This window comes from Desmodus rotundus, chromosome 4, assembly GCF_022682495.2.
Source record: "Desmodus rotundus isolate HL8 chromosome 4, HLdesRot8A.1, whole genome shotgun sequence".
Taxonomy (NCBI): Eukaryota; Metazoa; Chordata; class Mammalia; order Chiroptera; family Phyllostomidae; genus Desmodus; species Desmodus rotundus.
In genome coordinates, this window is record NC_071390.1 from 42,546,115 (window position 1) to 42,572,024 (window position 25,910).

A 25,910-nucleotide genomic window follows, 5' to 3' on the forward strand; every position below is an offset into this window, starting at 1 on the left:
AAAGTTCATTCCCTTACTCTTTCTCCTTTTGTATATGTTTGAGAATTTATGTAAGAGAATGCTTAAAATGCAAAATATGATGAAAGCACAGAATTAAATCAAACATCCCTGTTGAGGTTTTAATCATGTTGCATTGTAGTTTTTCCCAAATTAATTTAGGCTGTTGGGCTTCTTATCCAGAAACCTGTTATTTCCCTTCATTCCATCATCAGTTAACATATTCATTGTTGTTATCATTTCCAGTTTTCTTTCCACATTTTGTATAGGCCGTGCACATTGCTTAAGCTTAGTCACAGGTAATTCTTAATTTGCAAGACTTTTTCTGTTTTACTAGTTTACAAGTCTTTTCCTGTTTTACTAACAATAATCAGTTTGAAAACAAATAGGAAGCAATCGTCTTTGTATACTTACTTTTTAATTTTGATGGTTACTATACTCTTTCTGGTCCCAATAACTTTTCAATCAAATAGCCAATGTTCTAATAATCAAATTTTCAGTCTAATGTAATGTAATCTCTTAGATAATTCAGGCAGATAATCCATAATCTACAAATAAAGAATAAATTATTTCCTCTCTCTAAAAAATATGTGCTGTGGACTCTATTGAAATAATTGATACCACTTCAGTTGTTTCCTGAAATTCATATCTTGAGAGGTTTCTTTCTTAAAGCAAATAGAAATTCATATTACATTCCTGTTAAATGTGGGGCTCTCAATACCTCATATCTAGGAACTCTGAGGTTAACATACATATTTCTGATGAATTAGCACAATGATTGAAGTTCTCAACTCATCCTACCATCTATTATAGTTCAAAGAATACCATCAATATCTAACAGTTGAGAATATCTATTCCCAACAAATATCAAAATACGTGTGCCATGACCACTGGAAGATTAGTCCACAGAAGGCGTCCTTGATTATTATTTTCAGACTGGTGAAATAAGATGATTACATTAAAATGAACCCAGATAGTTCCTTATTATAAAGTGGATATAAATGGGGCTATCACAGAAATTGATTTAAAATGTTGAAGCCAGTCTCAAAACATCAACATGTTGGTTTCTTTTTTCAATTTTTCTTTTACCACAAAAGATACATTTTGTAGAGAAATTATATATTATTCCAGAAGACATTATCTTGGCTTCATTACATACAGCACATCTGGGAATCGTATGCTTGAAAGCCTTGGCTAAAAGCTCCATCTGATAGGTCAAATTGATTCTGATATTGAAAAGTTTATAGGAGTCAGACTCATAGATAGAGAGCAGGCTGACAGATCTGGGGTACAGGTAGAGGTGTTAGGGGGTGGAGGGACTGAGCAAAAAGGAAAAAGGACTCATGGACATGGACAACAGTGTGGTGATTGTGGAGTTTAAGGGGGACAAATGGTAATGGAAAAAATACAATAAAATACATAAATAAAGACATAAATAAATAAAATATATTTGGAAAAAGAAAGAAAAAATAAAAGAAAAGCTAAATTTATAGGATGTTAGTGCATGTCACATGCCATAGTGCTTGGCATAAACTTCCTAAGACACCTAATTTCCCCATGGGAAAACCAAAAACAGTTGGATCAGGATTCCAGATTGATTTTGTATTATGAGATAAAAAGTTTCCCTTCAGTGTACTGCTTCTCACAACTTGAAGTGTTTTTGCTTTGACCTCCAGCCTCTGTGGTGACAATGTGACTCGATGCCAGTATTTTTGCAGCGTAGATAGAACCTGCCAGACAGAATTATCTCTGACGATAGGTCTGCGTTTGCTACAGTGAAGATATGGTAGTTGTGGACGAGGACCTTAATCCAGCTGTCGCCATGGCACCTCATCTGTTTTAAAAAATGTTTAGGATGAAGAGTGAGCAGAGTACCAAAGATGCCCTGAAAGTGGATTTTTTTAAGATACTGACCAGTAAATTGTTGCTTGGATCTTCATCGACCGACACATTTGGGCACTCACAAAGAAGTTTTGGTCATGCCGAACACTAGCTAGCTTAAGTCTCCTAACTTATCTGGTATTAATCTTTTTTTAATCATTCACTTTTGTCACTCGTTATTTCTTTGCTGGGATTTAATTCAAATCTTGCCTGTGGATGAGTGTCATGTCTGTGAAGTCACAGAGCACCCTGTGGTTTTTTCGTGACAGCACTCGCTACTCACATTGTAACAAGTCTTGTGTCTGTATGCTGTTCCGCTGGTGAACACTGTAGGTAAGGAAATGTACATTTTCTTTTCTCTGAATTCTACCTCCAGCTCCTGGAATGCAAATTGGCCCAAAATAGACAGTCAAGGGCCAGATTACGAACAGTCCTTCCAATCAGGCTTGTGCAAGCTGGCTCCTAAAGCCAGGCTTCTTGCCCTGTTGGCAAGCCTTATATGTAGTTATATATATATATATATTCCAGATATTCCAGTAAGGTCCTTAATGAAAACCCACTTAATTCCAAAAGTCACCTAAGATAATACTTCAGGAGAGAAAGAACTAGGAGTAAATAACCCCAAATAAGGACTTTGTCCCCAAATTTCTCCCGCAATTGGACAACCTCAAATGAGAAAATGCTTTTGTGCGCATACAAGGTCACTACCTTCAGACACGAATGCAAGTGCCCTCAGAGTAGAACTTCTCAGGTTGAAAGGGCATAAAGGAGCTGCAGAAACCCATCGGCAACATTTTTTAGTGAAATATAAACTGCAAGTGATGGAAATAAAGCCCGTGTTCTGGCTAATTAACCTAAATTGTGAGTTCCTGCCATACTTAGGACATGCTTTCCCCTTACACTTGAGTGTGTCTTGGATAGCATACTCTTCACTGGAGAGAAGTACCTCCCCCAAATCACCTTGATTTTTTTTCCTTTCAACAAATACACAGTGAGTGTGTATCATCTGCTAACAGTGGATATTTTAGAGATGAATAAGATTCTACCTTCCCTGAATTTAAAAATATTTTGTTGGAAAAATTTACATATAAATGATTACAATGCAATATATTTATAATCCATATGTGTGGTACACAGCTCAAAAATGCTTACGAAGAGGGCACCAAAATCCCTAGAGAAGGTTTCATGGAGAATATAACATTTGGGATACATCTCATAGAAGATTTCATGAGGTAGGAAATGGGGGAAGGCTATCTCTATAAGAGAGAATAACATAAACAGTGACTTAAGGCATAATAATAGAACATGGGTCATTCAGAGAATGATAAATACCTTGGTGCACCTGGGTTATAGGTTGCATGGCATAGAGAATAAGGAGTGGAAGTGATGACAGAAGGGTAGATTTGGACGGGAGAGGTAAGGACCTTTGTATCATGATGCACCCACTTTCTTCCATAACTGTAATTAGCCCCACCTAAAGCACATGCCAAGGCTTACACAACATGACCTGCCAACTCACCATAACCATCAGTGCTCACCACACCTGATTAGACTCAGAACGACCACCTTACCCAGGAACAACCTACTCATAAGCCAGATGTGCCAGATGAGGTGACATAGTACAAAGGGATCGGTCTTCTTGGAATTTTAAAGTAAAAAGTATTGGAAGAATGAGCTGATTTGCAGTGAAGCTGGAAGCATCATGAAGTATTGTGTAGACACTGAGGTTACTGCAGCAAACCAACTCCACAGGAAGCAAGAGCCACAAATACGGCAGAGCCTTGAGGAAGAACAGAGGTGAACACGAGATGGAGGTACAAATGGAGAACAGCCAAGTACAAGGGGTGGAATGACAGTGCCCTCTCTGAGAAGGTTCCTATTGTCCTCTATGGCTGGTAGTTCAGTTTTATCAAAACAAAATGAATCAGATCATGAGAACCTCGTATGTCATGAAGACAAGTGTGCTGTTTAACTGGAGGGGACAGTGAGCCACTCAAGGGATTTAATCATGACAATAACACAACCAAATTGGTGGTAGTGTCTTAGGGAAGGGGTAAAACCATTCTAGTATTGATGTTCATGCCCTTCTAAAGACTCATCAAATCTCAAAAAAGAAGAAAGCAATAATTCTTTATGTTTACCTTGTCCCTTGGCATGGAATAGAAGATGTATGTTATTTAAGATTTTAAAAGATTACAGTAGCCATGTGGGAGAGAAACTGTGTATTACAATATTAGTGATTTCTTTCCTTTCAGAGCCAATAATTTATATGTTTCAGTGACTTAGGGAAAAGTGAGTCTGAATAATTCAACATCAATAAAGATTGTTCTATAAACAAAATTTCCAACAGTAGAAAAAATTTTAAATGATTTTGCCCACTGCAAGGAATGTGATATTTTAAATTCAAGTTAATGAAAAATCTGTATAGTTGCTAAAATATGCATGGGGACTACCTTTGAATGGTGAAGCTATGGTCCCTATGTTTTATAATAAACATGTACTACATTTATAATTGCAGAGAAACAAACTTAAGGAATAGTTAACTTGAAGATTTATGTTTCATTCCTATTTAACACAATAGATTTTAAGTCTTAGTTGTCTGGATAAATCTATACAAGGCTAGAAAATAATTATCTATTAATGTCTGCTATTGTTTTCCACATGCTAGAAAGACTGGTTTACATTTTAAAAAGAGACAGAATGGTCATAAAAATACAACTAGAGTCAAAGGACCTGTGTCCCACTGGAAGGCTTTGTACACATGTCACATGTGAATAGAGCCACTTACTTCATCTCTCCGGGCTTCAGTTTTCTAATATGTTAAATGTGGGCTGGACGAAATAATCTCAAAATCCTTTCCGACTCTGGGATCCTCTAAGCCTGTGTGTCACTGGTACTTGGCATTGCTATATATTTTTTCAAGTTTCACTTACAAAGCTTGTAAGCCACTTGCAATTACATAAAACCTCTCAAGTGTTGTAGAAGTATCCCCAGAAAACCTACAAAGCTTAATTAAGAATTAGGACTAATGGCCTAAAGATATAATGACATGTTTGCTTTTGTTTCCATAGGCAGAAACACAGAATCTCTCAGAAGGAAAACATCAAGATTAAAAAATAATATACACCACATTCAATACATTTTCATGATTTTAACTAGATGCTATAAAGAGAAAAAACACAAAACCAATATAGACTTTTTGCCGTTAAGAGAAAATCTGGTCTCAAATATAGCTAATGACTGGATGAAATCATTTCTATGATAGTGTTATACCTATTACCAGTTTTTTTTAATTTTTAAAAAGACTTTATTTATTTATTTTTAGAGAGAGGGGAAGGGAAGGAGAAAGAGAGGGAAAGAAACATCAGTGTGTGGTTGCCTCTCACACGCCCCCTATTGGGGACCTGGCCCACTACCCAGTCCTGTGCCCTGCCTGGGAATCAAACCACCGACCCTTTAGTTCACAGGCCTGTGCTCAATCCACTGAGTTACACCAGCCAGAGCCTATTACTAGTTTTTGAATACAGGCCTATATTGGTTTCTCACAAGATATAAACTTAGATTATAAATAAATGGCTGCCTACTTAAAATATTATATTTACTTATAAAGCTCTACTTCCTAGAGACGTAAAAATTGACACATGCCGTATACATATGAGTATATATCAAGGTCAGATTTTTCTAATATTTTTTTACTATTAAGTCACAAACACAAATTTGAAAAAAAGCAAAGTATATATTTTTTCAATTTGAAAATTCTTTATAAAGTATAGGGGATAATAATTGAAACCAAAATCTTGATATAAAAAAAGTTGAGAAAACATCCTTATTTCAGTTCAGAATATACTTGGTTACTTAAGTAAGAAAGCATATACATACCATTCTATGATTTCTATTTCATATAAAATTATAAACTCATTCTTATGAGGAAACATTGGGTTTGTGCAAATTTAATGCATTTTATATATATTGAAAATGTTTAAATTTGTAAAGTTATAATAAATAGAAAATATAAAGTGCTAGAGAAGATTACGCTTAAATGAACATTATGGCCAGAAAACTCATTCAATTTCCACCAAATATATTTTCTCAATATCCACAGCGAGACATAAATACACAAAAGGTTTTTAAATATATATATTTTCCTAGCACTTGTGGTGGCTGTCAGCTTGCAGAAATCAACGCGTTGGTCTAGGATGAAAGGAGGACGTGGGAGAACCCTCACAGAACTGGCAACTCAAGGTTCAGAAATAAATGAATAAATGTGGGGATAGTTCAAGTGCAGCCCCCAGAAGAGTAAATAAAATAATAGCGGACACGCACCTAGTTACACAGCCAAGGAAACCACAAGTAAGTCAATATATCCAAGTTTCTTCTTATTTAAAAGATCTTACAGAAAATTAGGTACATAGTAAGAGACCTTACAATGATACTGAAAGACGTGAGTTACCGGGAGGACAACGGCTCACTTTCAACAGTAAAGACCTTTACTTACGTCCGCGTCTGTCTTTGGACTGCAGTCCTGGCTCACGTAACAGCTTTGCCGCTCTCGCTCCCATGCCCTCGCGTCCGTCACCTGCTGTGCCTAAAAACTGTCATGAGAAACTCACATCTGAAACATGGCAGACTGATGGCACTTTTATTGCCTCTTCCTCCTCAAAACTCATTTAATGATAAATGAATACAAATGAGGACAAAGAGGAGATAAGAATGGATGAATGGTTTTTATAAATCTTTGGAAAACATAGAATACATGATATATGACTATATTCAGGAAAGCTACAGCTTATTTGCTTACTGAAGGGGGACACCACATTAAAAGTCTTGAGAGGCTCCAGAAGGTAAGGGTCACTAAAATATGGGAACCAGTTTAAAGTCTTCATGGAGAGCAGTTAACTAACTGCCAGATCCCCAGCATCGCACCAAAACCAGCAGAGAATCTGCTGTGGACTGAATGTTTGTGTGTCCCCAGGCCCCGCCTCCACATGTGCAAATGCACATGCTGGTAATCGGAGGTAGGGCCTGGGGAATGTAATTAGGTCTTGGAGAGATGACGTCTCTCTCTGCTGGGTGAGAACACAGCAAGAATGTGTCCGTCTGCAAACCAGGAAGGGTGACCTCACTGGAACCCAAATGTGCTGGCACCTTGACCTCAGGCTTCCCTTCCAGCCTTCAGCAGAGTAATTTTTGTTGTGCAAGCCACCCAGACTTTGGTATTTGTTATATATTCAGCTTGAGCTAATACACTACTCCTTTCTTCCATCAGAAAAAAAGGAAAAGTTTATTTTGTGGTAAATTTAAACATGAGAAGCTAGATCTAAGCATATGAGGCAAAGAAGTGAGGCTTGGGAAAAATTAAATGACAATGTACATAATGAACTTGGGACCTTGGCACCCTTCTCCTGCCTTGTCCCTGGAACACTGGTAGCCTCTATATCAAGTGCAGTAGATTGAGGATCTTCTCTGGGCGGGGGTGGTGGGGGGGAAATTCATATTTATGCATCTGGCCATTCCTCAGCGAAAAGGCACGCTCACCACAAAACCCAAACCAGAACCTTGGCCTGACACAGGGGACGTTCTCTTAGCTTTTAGTGCCTCAGTCATTAATCTGAATGAAGACACAAGAAATTTAACATTTGAGAAAAGCTTCCAACATGAAATGGGCCAAAAAAGAACTGACTCTAAATTACAGCAAAGGACGCAGTGACATTGTAGCAAGGGGTGTATTACGAAAACACCTCATATAATATCCTCTGAGTGAGAAAAGATGTTACATTCATAAAGGAGATGCAGAATGCTACGAAATAGGAGAAAGGAGAACCAAAAAGAACTCCTGAAGATAAACATGATCAGCTAAACTGGGGTCAGGGAGAGGTTCAGCAAACTTTTGCTGTGAATGGACTCATAGTAGATATTGTGAGCTTACTGGACTTACTTTTACTGGACCCTGCCGTTACAGGGTGAAGCTGTCCATAGATAATACATAAATGAATGAACATGAATGTGTTCTTTATTTACAAAAACTTAACTTTATTTACACCAATTGACCCAATAGCATCTGCTGACACCTGATCTGAAGTTTAAATAAATAAATAAATAAATAAATAAAATATTGCGACATAAAGCAGAGACAACACCTAAGAATAAGAAACAAGATAAAGAGATGGAAAATGGCATGGGGGAGGGAGAATCAATCCAAAGTCTTCCAATAAAAGTCTCAGAGAGATAACACAGAAAATGGGAAGAGGTAATTAAAAGAAAAAGACAAAGTTTGACAAAACTGAAGGACACAAATCTTTAAAGTGAAAAGGTCCACTGACTACCCATCAAAACAAATTCAAAAGGCCCCAAACATAACACATTTTGTAGAATATCAACACCAGGGAAAATACAGCATCATAAAAGTTTCCAGAGAGAAAACAATAGATTATACACAAAGGAGTGAGAATCAGAATAGCATCTGATTTTCAATACCAAGAGCGGGCATGAGAAGACAGTGGAACAATGTCTCAACGATTCTGAGGAAAAATGATTTCCAATTGGGAATTATATATACAGTCAATCTATTAATCAGTAAAGACAAACAAAAAATTGAGACTTAATTTTTTATCGCACATTTACCCTTCCTTAGGAATCCACTAGTGGATATGCTTCATCAAACTGAGTGGTAAACTGAGAAAATGAATATACGGGATCTAAGGAACGGGAGAGCACAAGTGGAGAATGGTGAGGGGCTGGTGGGATTAACAGCAGCGATGAGACACTGGAGCAGAGAAAGGGAATGCTGAAGAGAGAAGGGATTATCTGAATTGGTTTTTGGAAAAATTAAGCTTTTGACAAAGCTTTTAAAATACTGGGAAAAACAACTAATACTAGGCACAGACAAAACTAAGCAAATTTGAGAGAGAGAACAAGTAATTGCAAAAACAAAAAGTTAAATGAAAATGGAAACATCATCTAGTACCCCACTTAATCCAGTAGCAACATTGCTTACCACGGTCATCTCAACATAAGACATGGGGAACTGAGAAAGAGGACATCTTCGGTTATAATAGCAAAAAAGAAAATATCAATAAAATTCACAAATATCATGAGAAGGAAATAAAGAGTAGTTGATAAAGATGCTGAGAAGAAGCAAGTATGGATGTTTTCAATACAAGTTTTCTCTATTTGCTTTAAACCTATGGTCATAAAACTCAGTTCTCTATAATTCCTTAATATTTCCTACTTCTCAGAGATACCTATTAAATTTTAAGTACACTGAGAAAGCTAATACTATAAGCCTTTATCACCTAATGCAAAGAATTCATTTGTTGATAAGTGGGAAAAAATGTACAAAAAAAATGGGTCACCCTAGGCAGGAGGGACGAAGGACTGGTGGTAAGAAAATCACCGAGAAAAAGGTAAGGAGGCACTTGTGTGGGGAGGGGAGGGAAGCTCCTCTTTTTACTGTATGTGTGTAACCGTGTGTGGACACTGGGCTTACAGTGTGCGATCGCCGACGAGGCCTGCAACCATCTCTGAGTGGCCGGCGTCACCTCGGATGAAGCAAATATTCCTGATGCCAAGCCCCAGTCAAAAAACTGGATTGGAAAGCCAACTCTGGGCCGACTCGTTTTATCAGTCATGCTTCTATGTTAGTTATCTCTTCAATTTCTTGATTTTTTTAATTTCTTAAAATTGTGTTGAAACTTTCAGCTGTGCTACTTGTTCCAAAAAGAGAGTATGTCTGCCCCTGGGCTGAAGTGTCAGAGGCAGGGGCAGCAACTGCCCAGAGCTGCTGTGGATGTCTCGACAGTGATCAATAAAAACATCAAAGAGAGATTACATCTGAGAGGACAGTCACATGGGCCGCGTCCTGCTTGTTCTCCATGAGAAGTCCTCACAAAGGGGTTTTCTGACCACTCAATCAAACTGTCACCAGACCTTCTCTTCCACTATTTTTCTTCGTGGCACTTATCTGTAGTCGACGTTGTAATGTGTGTCTGAGACGTTTATTTTTCATTATCTCACTAACTAGAACCAAGTCCTCTGATGGCAGGCACTTTGGCTTGTTCATCGCTGTATCCCCAGCATCAGGAGCAGTATAAGAGCTTGACAAACATTTGTTGAATAAAAAACTTCTCAAACCAGTACCAGATAAAGAAATTTTATTTTTATTAGGACCCTCGGCATTGGTTTACAGGGATTAAGTCGATTTCTGCCTAAATCACACTGTTGCCACACGGGGGCTCTGCTGTCAGCCACAAGGGATCCGAAGTGTTCCCCCACACTCCAAGGAACTATTCAATCAGGAGTAAGCACTACGATAGAGAAGGGTTCTCCAGCCCAGATGAACAGTCCCCAAATAGACTGATATATTTTATTGTAAAATAAGGATGCTCATGCTCCTCCTATTCTCTGCTACTGCAAACCTATGCAATGTTTCTCTTCTTTCATAACACTATCTTTTAGGTTTGCAGCATAAAATTTAAAAAAATCAGACATTTCAGAAAAAATATTGAACTAAACAACAGAGCATAAGGCTTGTTTATCCAAGTCAAGATTTGTATTCTCTTTCTCTGCCTGGTGGTTGGGGAATTTAATTCGTAATGCTGATACATTTGTCAGAAAGGAAATTAAAAAACAAAGACTACTGTACCCAATTGAAACTATTATACACAGTGCTTTAAATATCAAGAAAATGTTATATAGACAGCATGTTTGTACTCCGCCCCCACCCCCACCCCCCAATTCATTTGTTGAAACCTAACCCCCATGTGATGGTATCTAGAAGTGGGGTCTTTGGGGTGTTTAGATCAGGAGGCAGATCCCTCAGAAAGGGATCAGTGCCCTTACATAAAAGAGACCCCTGAGAGCTCCTTTGTCCCTTATGCCACGTGAAATCACAGACGTGAGACAGCCATCTACGTACAAACCAGAAAGCAGGCCCTCACCAGACACGGAATCTGTCAGCTTCTCGTTCTCCAGCTTCCCATCCTCCAAATCAGTGAGAAATACATTTCTGTTGTTTATAAACTACCCAGTCTATATTCTGTTGTAGCAGCCCGAATGGACTAAGACAAAAATTTTTCATAAAAAAAATTCTTGTTACATCAGAATACGGTGAAGCAAATACAGCAAAACGTTTATTATTATACCATTTAAACAGCATTGACTTTATAGTCAAAGAACAGCCATCCAGGTAAAGTAAAACATCAAATATTAACATGCAAATTTGGTAAAGAGACTTTTATCTAAAACTCCTTTGTTTCACCCTGAGAAATCATGAGAAATTTGGGAATTATATATAGGAGTATAAATTTTACAGTGTGACTCTGGTACCACATGTTCCTTCATGCAATTTGCTCTCAATGAAAAGCTAGAAAACTGATTTCTCTCAGTACAAATAATGACATATAAATTTTCATTGCTGTTTTTGACAGGACATTTTTGAGCTTTTGTTATAAAAGTACCTCAATGTTAATACAAAAATCAACAGGTTTATTTAATAAGAAATATCAAATAATTGTTTTTGCTGACTATAGGCAAAAAGGCAAGTGTGATGGGCTGTGAAGGGCAGAAATACTGGTAAATAGGAAAGTTAAACCAACATGCACTCATGGCACCTTAATATCAATCCTTGCTCGCTACCTTGCCAGCGACTCCATTATTCAATTCTCTGATAGCATAAATACCACAAAACAGAAGTACGTATTTTCCTCCAAGCTCTAAATCTCTTATTATTCAAAATTTCGACAAGTCTTAAATTTGCTACCAAGAGTGAATAGGTGCCCCAAGTATCCACTTGGGGCTGGATATTCTCCTTAAAATAATCAACGGACCCTTGCTCAACATATATGCCATTAAAACTCACTCCTTGCAGGTTAAATGACACAAGGGGAGGCAATAGCAAATGCAGAACAGGGAACGAGCTGCAGTCCCTTGGCCTGGCACCTCCCAACAAATCGATGGCATTAAAAATATTAATGAGACTTCAGAAACATGAAAACCAAATGCAGTGTTTGGTCTCTGCTTAGACCTTGACTACAAACCAAATTTAAGGACTTATTGTTAATTTTGTTAAGTATAATAATGCTGGAAGGTTAAAAAAGTCTTTGTTGGTTACAGCTGCATACTAAAAATATATGTGGCTAAAGTAACATGATTTCTGAGATTTGCTTTTAAAATGCTCCCCCCAAAATATGTGTATGTCAGAAGGGAGGTAGGGATAACCAAAACAAAATTAGTGAAATACTGGTCATTGTTAAGTTAATGTTATTTATACTATTCTCTCTACTTTTGAGTGCTTTTAGATATCCTCTTAAAAAATAAAGTTATTTCGTCAAAGTCATGTAGTCTTTTCAGTCTTCAGAAGTCCACCTCTAAGTGGTGCACTTTAAGGGTTTGTTTGTTCCAATCCCCAAATCTAGCTGAGGGCTACCTCTGCAGGGAGCGACAGCGAGGACTGCAATGAAGCCTGAGAATGTGGATTGATGCTGCAGCATAAACGCATCTTCAGGTGAGGGCGAGGGAGATGCGTTGGATAACCTTGGAAGGTCTCATTCATTTGAATCTGCCTGGTTTCGTAAAGACACTGAGAAACCATTTTAACGATCAGACCTGGAACTTTATCCATCCATTTATGTATGTCAGAGATGTTCACTAAGAACCACATGTGACCAGACAGTGTTTTTAATGGACCCCTTGAAGCAAGCAGATGGAAACCGAGGATATTTCGGAGATGTGTCAATGCTCTGATGAAAGATCAGAGTATAATTACAAATGCACAAACGCACATGAGCATTCTAACCAACTGGAAATTTAAAAAAACATTTTCATAGCTACAGGAAGCTGTTAGCATTCTGACAACTGTGTTACATGACAGAATAACCAAGTCACGAACATTAAGCTCTTTACAATATCTAGGTCAAGTACATTTATTGGTGAAAGCACTTTATGAGCTAGAGCACAGAATGTCAGTGATATATGTCATATAATAAACAGTTGTGTTATTAAAACTTTAGTGGAAAGGTAATAATGAAGAATTTTTAAATAATATTAGTAAATACTAACTCTGCCCGTGGTTATGTTAGTGACCCTTGATATACGAGGGGGGACACCAAACACCCAGAATTTATTTATAAAAAAGTGTGTATTTATTCTTAAATATATATATTTAAACTTCAGTCACCTTCAAAGTACTCTCCATTTGATGTAATACACCTATCAAGACTTTTTTCCACTGCTCAAAAGTTTTTGAACTCCTCAATTTTGATGCCTTTTAGTGCTTCTGCCATTTCTTGTTTCACCTCTTCCACATCAGCAAAATGTTTCCCTTTGAGGACTTCTTTCATCCAGGGAAACAAAAAAAGCCAGTTGGGGATGAGATCAGGTGAATAAGGAGGGTGGGGCATGCGCCTGGGGGTCCTGTCATTTTGGCAAAAAACTACTGAACACTTAGTGTGGTGTGGGCATGTTCGCTCATAAATCACCCATCATGAAATGGGCAAACACGTTGAAAGAGTCTTCAAGAAAATTCACGGAAGCTGAATGCAGCCTCTTAAAACAATGCCAGCTGGAACACTGATACAGATGGACTCCTAGAACACTCTCCTAGTGGGGAAGCCTGTACTACAAGGGGCCTGCCCTCTGGAAGATAATTCTGGTTTTTGGGGGACCCTCCTGGTATGTTCATTCCTGAATATGCTCATGACCGGAGAACCTAGATAGAATCAAAAGCAAAATAATTTTCTCATAGGTGCTCTGATTCTAGAAATATTTTATAGCACTTTATACACTATGATAGAATGACATATGAATTAGAAAAACTGATCCTAAAGAAAAGCCTTAGAGATTATAGTACAGGTTGTATGAGTCCCATTTTGCACATAAGCAAACTGAGACCCTGAGAAGTCTGGCCATTATCAGTTCCAAATTCTAAACGTGAACTGTCATACGCAATTAAAACTATATCTCTCTCTACATGAGTTTAGAATGACATTTGGGCTTCACCACAGTTATTTTCTGTAGTACTCAGTCCAAATGTTCCCGTATCTGGTTTTATGTGAATTTCAGCTTTCATCAGAGCTTTTGGTACAATTGTTCCCCCAGCTCATATGCAAACATGTCTGTCTGGGCTATCTAAATATAAATCTGTGTTGTTGTTGTCTGGTGGCTAATTTTGCTGAACTTTTTATAAAATATTTTAAAATATATCATGGTGCTTTGAAGCCTAATATCAAGAAGATGTTTTCAAAAATGAAAGTCTCATAAAACTGAAGAAAAGTAAGAGCCAAATTTGAACTTAATTCATATGTATTGAACCTTGATCTTATTCCCAACACTTGACCCCTGGAAGCAGTGAACGGCTCCACCAGTCCCTCCAGTTGCTCAGCCCATAAAGGTAGGAATCATCTTAAATTTCTCTCTTTATCTCATAGCTCCACTTTTAATCCATTAGAAAACTCCTGTTGGTGTTGCCTAAATACATGCCCAGAATCTAACCGATTCTTACCACAGCCACACCACCACGCCCATCCAAGCCCCCATCATCTCTCTCCTGGATTGATACAACAGTCCCCTCACTGGCCTGCATGCTTTCCCTCTTGTCTTTTTAGAATCTATCCCCACAACAGCAGCACAAGTGATCCTTTCAATAAGCAAATTGATCGTATCTTTACAATTTGTATTTATGTTTTAACTGTCCTTCTTATCCACTTAGATTCACATGCTTAGATCTCTGTTTTGTACACTGTTGGACTCCAAGTGTCTGAAATAGTGTCTGGCATATAGTGGGTATCCAAGCTCTGTATTTTTTAAATAAGTAAGGTCTCTGAGGCCAACCCATTGTTAATATATCAGCACATCCTCTTTAAGACTGACTTCTAAGTTTATAGTTGGCAATTCAGTTTTGTATTGTTCTGAAATTTGGCATTATATACCGAGATTGGATTTATTTACCCAATTTAAACAAAACATATTAAGCTATTTGAAGTACTGTAAGTATAATTTTTTAAAAAAGACTTTAGATACATGACACTATGCTTTATAATTGCATGAATCTTTAGGCCCTAGATTCATTGGGGAAATTTAACTTGTCAGGTAGTTTATGGTTTGTTCTGTAGGTGGTATTATGTGCAAATGAATTTGCTAAATATATAATGTAGTGCAATTTTGCTTCTGTTGAGAGCAAATAAATAATCATCTTGATGTAGTCAATGAGTAAAAGGAGGGTAAACTTTGAAAAGTACACCAGCAAATTATTAAAATCTTTTAGGATGTAAGGTGCTTTTTTTTCTTCTTCTTTTCAGAGACCATGTTTTGGGAGTAACATCTGCAGTCTCAAATATTCAGTCTGACTTAGAATTGCATTACTTTATTTTGGATATCTCTCTACTAGCCTCAAGATGGTCTTTCCCTTCAAGCACCTTGAACCAGGACAGGCTTGCCAGTGACCCCAGATTAAGGACTACAGCCAAGGTAGGGGCCACACAAAGCATCTGAAATCAGATCCACCTCCAGAACAGCTACTGATCACATTGAGAAAAAACCCAAAGGTCAGCATTAAGAGGAAATACCAATTATGAGATCTAAAGAGTGAATGTGAAGTCAAAACTATGGAGCTAGACAAAATCAGAAGCCTAGATACCAGAAAAATGTCTGAGAACTAAGGGCAAGGTGTGTAGCACAGCAGAGAATGTTACTCACCATAAATAACCCATCTCCCCAAAAAAGGCAAAGGGAGAGAACTACATTCTCAGTGGGTTCATCTGTGCTTCCATCATCAGGGAATGAGAAAAGAATAAGAAGCACAAAGTTGGTGGGGCCTCCAGCTATCCTGGCGTGGCCCTGTGCAGCTATTAGGGAAAACAGGCATCTTGATGGCTACCGCCCACGGAGAAGCAAGGGCAGTGAGAGGAAAAACCAGAGGCTTTCAAAGAACAGAGATATAAGAGAGGGATTATAAATATGATTCCCTTTAGTCTTTTTTATTTTTTTAAAGATTTCACTTATTTATTTTTAGAGAGGGGAAGAGAAGTAGAAAGAGAGGGAAACATCAATGTGTGGTTGCCTCTTGTGCACCCCCCACTGGGGACGTGGCCCATAACCCAGGCATGTGCCCTGACTGGGAATCGAACTGACAACTCTTTGGTTCACAGGCCCACGCTCAAACCACTGAGCTACACCAGGCAGGGCCCCTTTAGTCTTTTTTAATACATACAGATTGTCAGTCCTCATTGGGGATGTTAGATGGTAAAAGCTGTGATAAGCTATAGGTAATATTCAAAAGCATATTTACTATTCTTATAAAATCTATGGTTTAACTCTGAAGACAAGAGATACCTACATGAAAAGTGATGATCAGTTGCTGACATCTACATGTTTCCACCTCCCAGTTTCTTACCTTTTGACACACATTATTGAAAAAAGAAATTCTCCAAATTTGTATCCAATCTCACTGGTTTTAGGAACTCTGTAGGGATCAATCCTATGTACATAAAACTAGCATTACATTACCAGTTTATTCTACATCAAATGTACTTGTAACCCCCATAAACATGTATTTATTCAATAAGTATTTATTGATCATCTCTAATGTGCCAGTGCTGTTCTAGGTATTAGGAAAACTGAAGTAGACAAAACAATGTCTTTATCGCCATGGAGTTTATATCCCAATGTATAGGTTTGTATACCCTCTCTTCCTACTGGAGGAAAATTTATTATTTTTAATCATTCCCTTACAGCACATTTCTTCAACCTTGTTGTGCATCAGAGGCTTCACAAGCACAGACTCTTCCATCCCTTTGAATGAGAGTCTTGAGGGAGGGATTGGGAAATTCATCTTTTTAACAAGCACTCTAGATGTTTTATATCCATTCATAACATTTTGGGTGAAACCACTACCCTATTAATAGCCTACTACCTAAGGAATTGATGTTTTTCATTGGACTATATCGTGGGACCTCTTGATTTTCATGACTGTTACCAAAGTTCTCGTCTTTAGATAATATGAAAGTTCCCCAGGGTTTCCCACAGTTAATTCACCTATCAAAGACTAACAACGCAGACTTTTAAAAGTATTCCATTTATTATTATAAACAAAAATGGTTTTCTCTATGGGGCAGATATTACCATATTCTGCTTTGGGGAACAAGAGAATCCAACATTAATTAAATTTATGGCCCATCGAACTAAAAGATTCATTTTCAAGATAAACTTGAGATAATGGAGACCTAGGATGTTTTCTTATCAAAGAGGGCAAGACTGAGTGAATCTCAAAAATCCACTGTGAATAAGATAGAAAATATCTACTAAAGTAGTTCTTTTGAGTTAATGACAATCAGCATAGTCAATATTTAATATTAAGCAACATGCCCTATCAGTTGCTATTATTCAGCTAATGCAGGCTTATTATATGCCGCATGCTATTCTCGGTGCTTTAAAGATACGAAGAAGACTTAATTGCCAACCCTTTATGAAATGGGGTTTTTTTATCATGTCCATTTTGTAGAAGAAAAATCTGAGGCATAGAAAAGATAAGTAACCTATTCAAGGTTACAAAGCTGGTACATTTTAGCCAGGATCTGAACTTAGATATCGAAATCCATGTTCCTCACTAAACTGCCCCTCCTTAGTGTTTATAATACCTCATTAAAAGACATACCAAAACAGTTTATACCAAACTATTATTCTAGGAAGCAAGGATTTTTTTTTTAACCACAGTTTCCCTGACCCAATGCCTCAATCAAGCTAATTATCACTTCAATCATTTTAAAATGAAGATAACAGTGTTGTTGAGTGGATCATCAACTTGTTAGAGGCTTAAGCATAACAGGGATTTTGTTCTGAATCTCAGTTCTGCTATCTGCTTGCAATATGACCTTGAGCAAGTTCCCTCTCCAAGTTCAGTTTCCTCACCGCTAAAATAAAGGTTACAGTGGGACCCACATCACAATACTATCTAAAGATAAAACAAGATACCCTAGTCAAAGTACTTAGAAAGTGCTCAATAAATATTAGTGTAATTTTTAAATATGTAAGATTTAATATGTAAATAGCAGCATCAAAAAAGTGAACCAAATGATCTCTTGATTCTTCTACTCACACTAAAAATTGTTTATTTCTCTTCTAATGAAAAAAAAAGGACAAAAACCAAAACAACAGCAAACCAAGCCACAAGCCAGTAAACCAATGGTGTCTTTTGTGGGAAAACCAGAAAGGCTATGGGGGCACGTGGATTTATTTATATGTCATTAGTTTTCTCTATTCCAAAATTCATGTGCTGTAGCATCCTGAGGCACCTTGCATAATACGGCACAAACCCTGTGATTCCAATAGGTCAAATGGGCAGGCAGTCGGTGTTTCTCTGTGGAAAGCTCATTTTCTAGAATAATTCATTTTCTAAATCTCAGGTCGAAGCCTACACTGAGGTTAAGAAAAATTGACATTCGGTCTGTGAACTTAATGTCAAGCCTCAGAAAAACTCTGTGCAGCACATGTTTAGCGATTAAGTGGACGCGGACAATAAAGACGTTGCCAAATTGTAAAACAAGGCTTGGAAATTACAGAAGATGTTGCTAGTTATTGATTATGGTGACCATTCAGTTCTTACTGAGCCACCCAAAACAATCATTCATTTTCCAGCAGAGAGCCTGCTCATTTGCAAGATAAAGGAGAGACATTTCTGCACATGCCCATAATGTTCTTCACCACTGGGGGCAGCTTTACATAAGACTGCATTCACTGAAACCAAAGCAACAGTCCGAGCAGCTTTCAGAATGACAGTCTGCAGAAGTGAGCTGAGCGTGTGCGCGCTACAGGGCTCTCCCACCTCCTGGGCTCCAACGCAGCTCTCTGGCTGAACTGCGTGCTCACCACCAGAAATGCTGGGCTATGGAATACAGATGTGGCAGCTCAGGTAGCCCCACGTTGCCTGGAGGAATACATCATGCTTTCCGATAAGAAGAAATTGTAGAAGCCAGTTTTTTTTTTTTTATACCCTCACCCCCCCCAAAACTGTAAAGATGCAAAAACATAATATCCATGAAGATCCTATCACCTAGGAAGATTTTGATGTTTTGCTGCAAATGCGGAGTGGGGATTTATTTGTTCTTGGAGTGTTCCGCGTGGCTGGCAGAGAATAATGTTCCAAAATCGGTTCATCTCCCAAGGGGTCCAATTTTTCTTCCTGGGTGTCAGCGAGCCCTGACTCACTACAGTGCAACTGACAGGGGCTGTCATGCAAGCGGCCCCTAAGCCAAAGCAAAAGACCTAAGGACGACCTTTGAACAATACAAAGGATGGGTATGTTTTGTCATTTTTCTTCTTTCCTTCTTAAAAAAAACAAAAACAAAAACAAAAAATCCTCTAGTCTGTGTATTACTTCTGCCTTAATTATTTTCGATACCTTGCTCTGCTCTAAGACTATAGATTCAATTGCTTAGTGAACACATTTCTTGCTTAACTATTAAAAAAAAAAAAAACCCTAAAGGCTATTCTCTTTAAATGACAAGGAGATGATTATTTGATGTTAAATGTTGTTATCTAGATTTAAATTTTTTAAGAGAAAATACATGCTTATTCTTGCTTGATTAAAAATAAATGAATTCTTTTTTGGGGGGATAACTTTTCTAAGTTGTTTTTATTTTCAGGTTTCAATGTAATTAGGCTACTGAGCGGATCAGCTGTAGCACTGGTTATAGCCCCCACTGTCTTACTGACAATGCTTTCTTCTGCCGAACGAGGATGCCCTAAGGGCTGTAGGTGCGAAGGCAAAATGGTATATTGTGAATCTCAGAAATTACAGGAGATACCCTCAAGTATATCTGCTGGCTGCTTAGGTTTGTCCCTTCGCTATAACAGCCTTCAAAAACTTAAGTACAATCAATTTAAAGGGCTCAACCAGCTCACCTGGCTGTACCTTGACCATAACCATATCAGCAATATTGATGAGAACGCTTTTAATGGAATACGCAGACTCAAAGAGTTGATTCTGAGTTCCAACAGAATCTCCTATTTTCTCAACAATACCTTCAGACCTGTGACAAATTTACGGAACTTGGACCTGTCCTATAATCAGCTGCATTCTCTGGGATCTGAACAGTTTCGGGGCTTGAGGAAGCTGCTGAGTTTACATTTAAGGTCTAACTCCCTAAGAACCATCCCTGTGCGAATATTCCAAGACTGCCGCAACCTGGAACTTTTGGACCTGGGATATAACCGGATCCGAAGTTTAGCCAGGAATGTCTTTGCTGGCATGATCAGACTCAAAGAACTTCACCTGGAGCACAATCAATTTTCTAAGCTCAACCTGGCCCTTTTCCCAAGGTTAGTGAGCCTTCAGAACCTGTACTTGCAGTGGAATAAAATCAGTGTCATAGGACAAACCATGTCCTGGACCTGGAGCTCATTACAAAGACTCGACTTATCAGGCAATGAGATTGAAGCTTTTAGTGGACCTAGTGTTTTCCAGTGCGTCCCGAATCTGCAGCGCCTCAACTTGGATTCCAACAAGCTCACATTTATTGGTCAAGAGATTTTGGATTCTTGGATATCCCTCAATGACATCAGTCTTGCTGGGAATATATGGGAATGCAGCAGAAATATTTGTTCCCTGGTAAACTGGCTGAAAAGTTTTAAAGGTCTGAGGGAGAATACAATTATCTGTGCCAGTCCCAAAGAGCTGCAAGGGGTCAATGTGATAGATGCAGTGAAGAACTACAGCATCTGTGGCAAAAGTACCACGGAGAGATTTGATCTGGCCAGGGCTCTCCCCAAGCCCACATTCAAGCCCAAGCTCCCCAGGCCGAAGCATGAGAGCAAACCCCCTCTGCCCCCCACAGTGGGAGCCACGGAGCCTAGCCCAGAGACCGATGCTGACACGGAGCACATCTCTTTCCATAAAATCATCGCAGGCAGTGTGGCCCTCTTCCTGTCTGTGCTCGTCATCCTGCTCGTTATCTACGTGTCATGGAAGCGATACCCTGCGAGCATGAAGCAGCTGCAGCAGCGCTCCCTCATGCGAAGGCACAGGAAGAAGAAAAGACAGTCTCTAAAACAAATGACTCCCAGTACCCAGGAATTTTATGTAGATTATAAACCCACCAACACGGAGACCAGCGAGATGCTGCTGAATGGGACGGGACCCTGCACCTATAACAAATCAGGCTCCAGGGAGTGTGAGGTATGAACCATTGTGATAAAAACGCTCTTAAAAGCTGGGAAATAAGTGGTGCTTTATTGAACTCTGGTGACTACAAAGGGAACATGGTGCCCCCTCCCATTCCCTCTCCCTCTCACTTTGCTGGCAAGGCCCTGCCCTGTCCCTTTTAGTACATTCATAATACTGGTCATTTTCCTCTGGTACATAATCAACCCATTGAAATTTAAATGCCACAATCAATGTGAAGCTTGAACTCTGGTTTAATACAATGCCTATTGTATAAGACTCTTAATTGATTCCATTAATGTCACACTTGTTTTAAGATAAAACTTCCGTTACAATTAATCTCCCACATCTGCTGCTTTTCTGGTAGAACCAAATCTACAGTTGTAGGAGGTTTGCAGAATCATTGGCAAATCAAGGAAAAAGTGAATGATCCCAGGTGCTCAGACCCTGAACTGATGCCAGGAGAATGCTTGATGATAGGAACATTGGGAGACAGAGCCACGAAACAATGCCTGGCATAAAAGAAAACTGCAGGAAACTCTCCAAAGATGGTGTTGGGTTAAAGCAGCACCAGGAGCAGTTTGCAGAGGTGTCTGAGTTATGGTAAGGCAAGTGTAAGGAAAAGTGTTGAAAGGTTAAAATGAAAGTAGACAACTGCAGAATGTGAGGCAATGGTAAAATACAAAGTTTCAGACTCGAAGCCCTGCCTCTGAAACCCGGCCCTGAAAAATCAGACTAGAGGTTTCACTGTCAATTTCTTCTGGTCTCTACATTTCCAAAGCAAGTAACTATAGAGCCAAGAGGCAAATTTGAGGAGGCAAATTTCTCCACTGCTCCTCACATTAGGGAGTTTTCAGAGATGGGGCTTGCAAATGGGAAGGCAGCTTGCTATATGCATATGGTTGGGAGCTTACCCGAATTTCTCATTCCAGTTCTTTCAAGGACCCTAATGTAGTGGGTGGAATCACTAGCTTTCTCTGTTCTGTTTGCGATTTGTCAGGCTGTCCTACTGTGTTCCATTCTGTGTCCTGCGCACACTAGTCCTCTAACGACTTGACACTTCATTTAGAGGTGTAAACAGAACGCCTTCCAAGGCATGCTTTCCACCAACAGCCTCATTAAAAAGGATGATTTTGAAAGCACCTTAATAAATGTATAAAATAAATCTCAGAGGAAAAAAGACCAACCCTCTGGCACTTGTCTTTGCTTTTCTATTGCTGACATTACTGTGTCTCTATGCTCATCTGTATTGTGAACTCATCCGTCAGTTTGATTCTGTACAGACCCTGCTGGCAATGTGCAAGCTGCATGCATGTTTTTTATGTTGTAGGTGAAAGTTTATGGACTGCAGCACAAATATGATAGCTTCTGTATTTAAGTAACTTTGACCACAGTTCATTAAGATTTTAGAAAAATGTCTTTAGTCTGTATCCTCTTTCATCCTCCAAAATAAACAATTCAATTACAGGAGTAAAAATCAGGAATTGCAACATTAAGTCTGTTTCATTTAATTTGGCTTGCCAAACCATGTCCCTGTTCTTTCAAAACAGAAATGCTGCAGCAAAAAAAAAAAAAAAAAAAAAAAAAAGAAAAGAAAAAAAAGAAAAAGTGAATGGCTAATTTTACCAGTATTTTTATATAGTTTGGGGGCTTTTCATATGCTGAGAGGCAACAATCTAGGCAAGTCACCATGAAATATAATTTCAAGGAAGCCAGATTATAAAAATCATATTTTTATAAGCAATAAAGGAAAAGGAACATTTAAAGTGGATTTTGTTTTAATTAAATCCTAAAATAGATGGCAGTCCAAAAAAGCATCATAGCTACAATATATTTACCCATCAGTAACTGTTGACTAGATATTTATTAATGGCAAATTTTCACAGATTCCCAATTGATTAACAATGCAGATACTTCCTTACAGTACTGTGAACTGGATGACTGAGCCCACTGTGATGTTTTTCACTGAAGTTGTAATTTTACGTTTTTCATAAAATGTCACTAAATACATATGCCATCTAAAAAAGAAGTTTTTTTTGGTCAGACTCATTTTTCTCAGTACTAAAAATTGGTATTAATTAAATTCAGTGTTAAAGTGAAAAAGCCCACTTCTGTTCTTTGGCCTGACCTTCTGACTCATTTGTCATGGATACCAAATAAATTTAGGCAAGGTATATTTACACTCTTATTTTTTATTCTTATAAATTCTCAATGCTGTGGTGCTGCTAGTACATATAAGATATATTTGCTGTATTGAAAAGTGTTTCTAAAATTCAAAGCTACTTGGTGTGTAAGATTAAATGAATATCCAACATTTTAAAGACTAGTCATTTTTTAATGTACAACTTTATCTCCTTATAAATTTAATAATGAATAAGGACCAAAATAAAAGATAATGAAAACTTATTTTGATTCAGGACATGAAATTCAAAAGAAAAAAAAAAGAAAAAAAAATTTCCCCTTTTGGGAATGAGGCTTCTCTAGTTCTTAGTATTTTCTAAGCTCAAACATATAATCCTGGTAAGTTAGACAATAACTTGTTCACCACTGTAATTTTAACAAAGCCGGCTGGAGCATGTTCTCCTGCTCAAAAGCTGTTGCTCTCACCCCTATCCCATAGCACTTTCTGGACTTCAGATCCTAAGTCTATTTCCTTAGTATTTCAAACTCATTGCATATTAGAGATTAGAATTGATATTCCATTTTCTAGTGCAAATTTACATGAAGTATGTGACTTTCCTCAAAGGTGACAACAATTAAATAAGCAGCCTGACCTGTTGAACTACTGAACAGAGAAACATCCAGGCAGATGGATCAGTCAGTACTCTGAATGCTTCCCAGAGAGGAAACGCAGTAGAGTCCCGGAGTCTCTGAAACGCACGGGTCTTTGAGTCCCGGTACCCACAGTGCCCTGCAGCGTGCGCTTAATAGTCCCAGTGCCACGATCTTCCAAGCAATACTGATGCACGATGTATTCCTTTTAAATGAGTTTATATTTTCTAAGGATGTTGACATTACATTTTTTCTATGATTTTAAAACATTTTTTTCCCTTGATTTGGTGAGTCAACTACCTAAGCAGACAGGCAATAACTATATTTCTATGGAGCAGCAGTGACCTCCTGTGGCTGGTTAGACTAACCACAACTATCTATACATTTTATATAGCTTTTTAAACTCCTGAATCCGTACAGAAAGGTGGTCGACAACGTATAGTTTTTGATCTGTGAATCAGATTTGAACTTACTTAGTTCATCTCCCCAGAAAATACAGTTACAGTGTTATTTTTTTAAGTTATACAGGGTCCGGCAGAAGTAACACCTGCCTGAGTGTTGGTAGGGTAATAATATGGGTGTAATCATTCATAGTTTAATTGGAACATTTCACCTAAAATGTCATATGGCATGCTTGAGTGTGATATTGTTATGTTGCAGAGTTACATGCTTATGATTTTGTAACAAAAGATTTTGGAATGAACAAGGGGTGTTATTTGCGCCAAAGCCTGTATTTTGCATATTGACTTACTTAGTAATGCTCAGGCAGAGGCCACAGAACTGGTACCGAGGGTTCGATATAAGTGCTCAAAAATGAGGAGCAAGTTATGATGTAATAAGAATGGATAAGAAATATTTTAAAGCCTTTGTACTCATTGATGTTGGCCAAATATACATATTTCCATGAAATGGTTTAACATTTCCCATAGGCGGGATACTGAAATATGATGTAATTTAGGCTGTGAAAAATAAACTTAAATATTAATATTGAAAGAATCAGCATCAGTTACTTACTAGTCAGTAGGAATGTCTGAGCTATCAAATGAGGGAGGCTCCCCTTCTGACTCTAGAACTCTCCAAGTTGTCCGTCAGTCATGCCAGTGACCTGTGCTCTGCCCCTCAGCTCTCTCCCCTCCCCTCCCCGCCCTCCCCATTTCCAGCCAGCTGAACACTGGTTCTGGTAGACAGTGATGTTACAATACAGGAGGCGATGATTCATGGGTAATGAGATTATGCTCTCCTTCTGGGGAAGGATAATGCAGAGTCAGATTCATAGATTTGGCAAGGGTTTTTAGGATGCTGTAGGTGCATGCAATATCTTCTTTTCCTTTGACACTGACCAAGAAGAGAACTTAAACAGTTTATCTAAAGTGTGAATTAGATTAGCACCGAAAACAAGCATCAGGCCATGAAGCCTAACACAAAATGTGTTCCACACATGACACGTGGGAACTGAACCACGAGACACAAAAATGTCAGAGACGGTGTTTCTTCTGGTAGGCCCCTTCCTCTGGAGTCTCAGAATTTGGATCATGGCAAGTACATGGAGTTTTGCTATACTTGTATTCTCTTAGGTATGTATATTAAAACTCAGAGGCAACTGAAAGATACTATGACCATGAAAAATAATATCAGTAAATTTTAATTATATATGTTATAAGAGAAACAGAATTGATGAAAGCTAAATAGCTTGTATTAAATGACTCTTGAAAACTACAAAAACACAGCTGAAAGTGACAGTTTCTCTTAAACCCAAATTTTGCTTAGTCTCCAAAATCATTGATGATTTTTGCATAGTTGAGTAGACTACAATAGAAATACTACAGAGAAATCTACATGACATACTTCTTTATTTGAGGAAAATATCACAGCCATACATGGTACAGTATAAGTCTTAGATTCAAGATTCTCTGACACTTGCTAATCAAATGACGTCAGACAAATTACTTAGCCTTTCTGAACTTGAAGTTCCCCATATGTAAAACGGGCTGTGTTATTGACTTCACATGGTTCCTGGGAGGGGAAATGTGGGAAGTGCTTTGTTCTCCCTAAAACAAGTAGCAAATGCCTATTGTTTTCAAAGAGCACTTAGAATGGTACTCAGCTGTGT

At 38.2% G+C, this 25,910-nt stretch overlaps 2 protein-coding genes across 3 annotated transcripts in view; one reads left to right on the plus strand and one right to left on the minus strand.

The window, feature by feature from the left end:
• Positions 1-25,910, minus strand: part of CTNNA3 (catenin alpha 3) — a 1,492,024-nt gene that overhangs the window by 850,487 nt on the left and 615,627 nt on the right. The window lies entirely within an intron of this gene.
• The window catches only part of LRRTM3 (leucine rich repeat transmembrane neuronal 3), a 166,672-nt gene continuing 159,378 nt past the window's right edge, over positions 18,617-25,910 (plus strand). The window contains exons 1-2 of the mRNA XM_024561169.3: positions 18,617-19,164; positions 19,512-21,043. Of these exons, the coding sequence (XP_024416937.1) occupies positions 19,161-19,164; positions 19,512-21,043 (1,536 nt within the window). The 5' untranslated portion in view covers positions 18,617-19,160. The remainder of the gene's footprint in view (positions 19,165-19,511; positions 21,044-25,910) is intronic.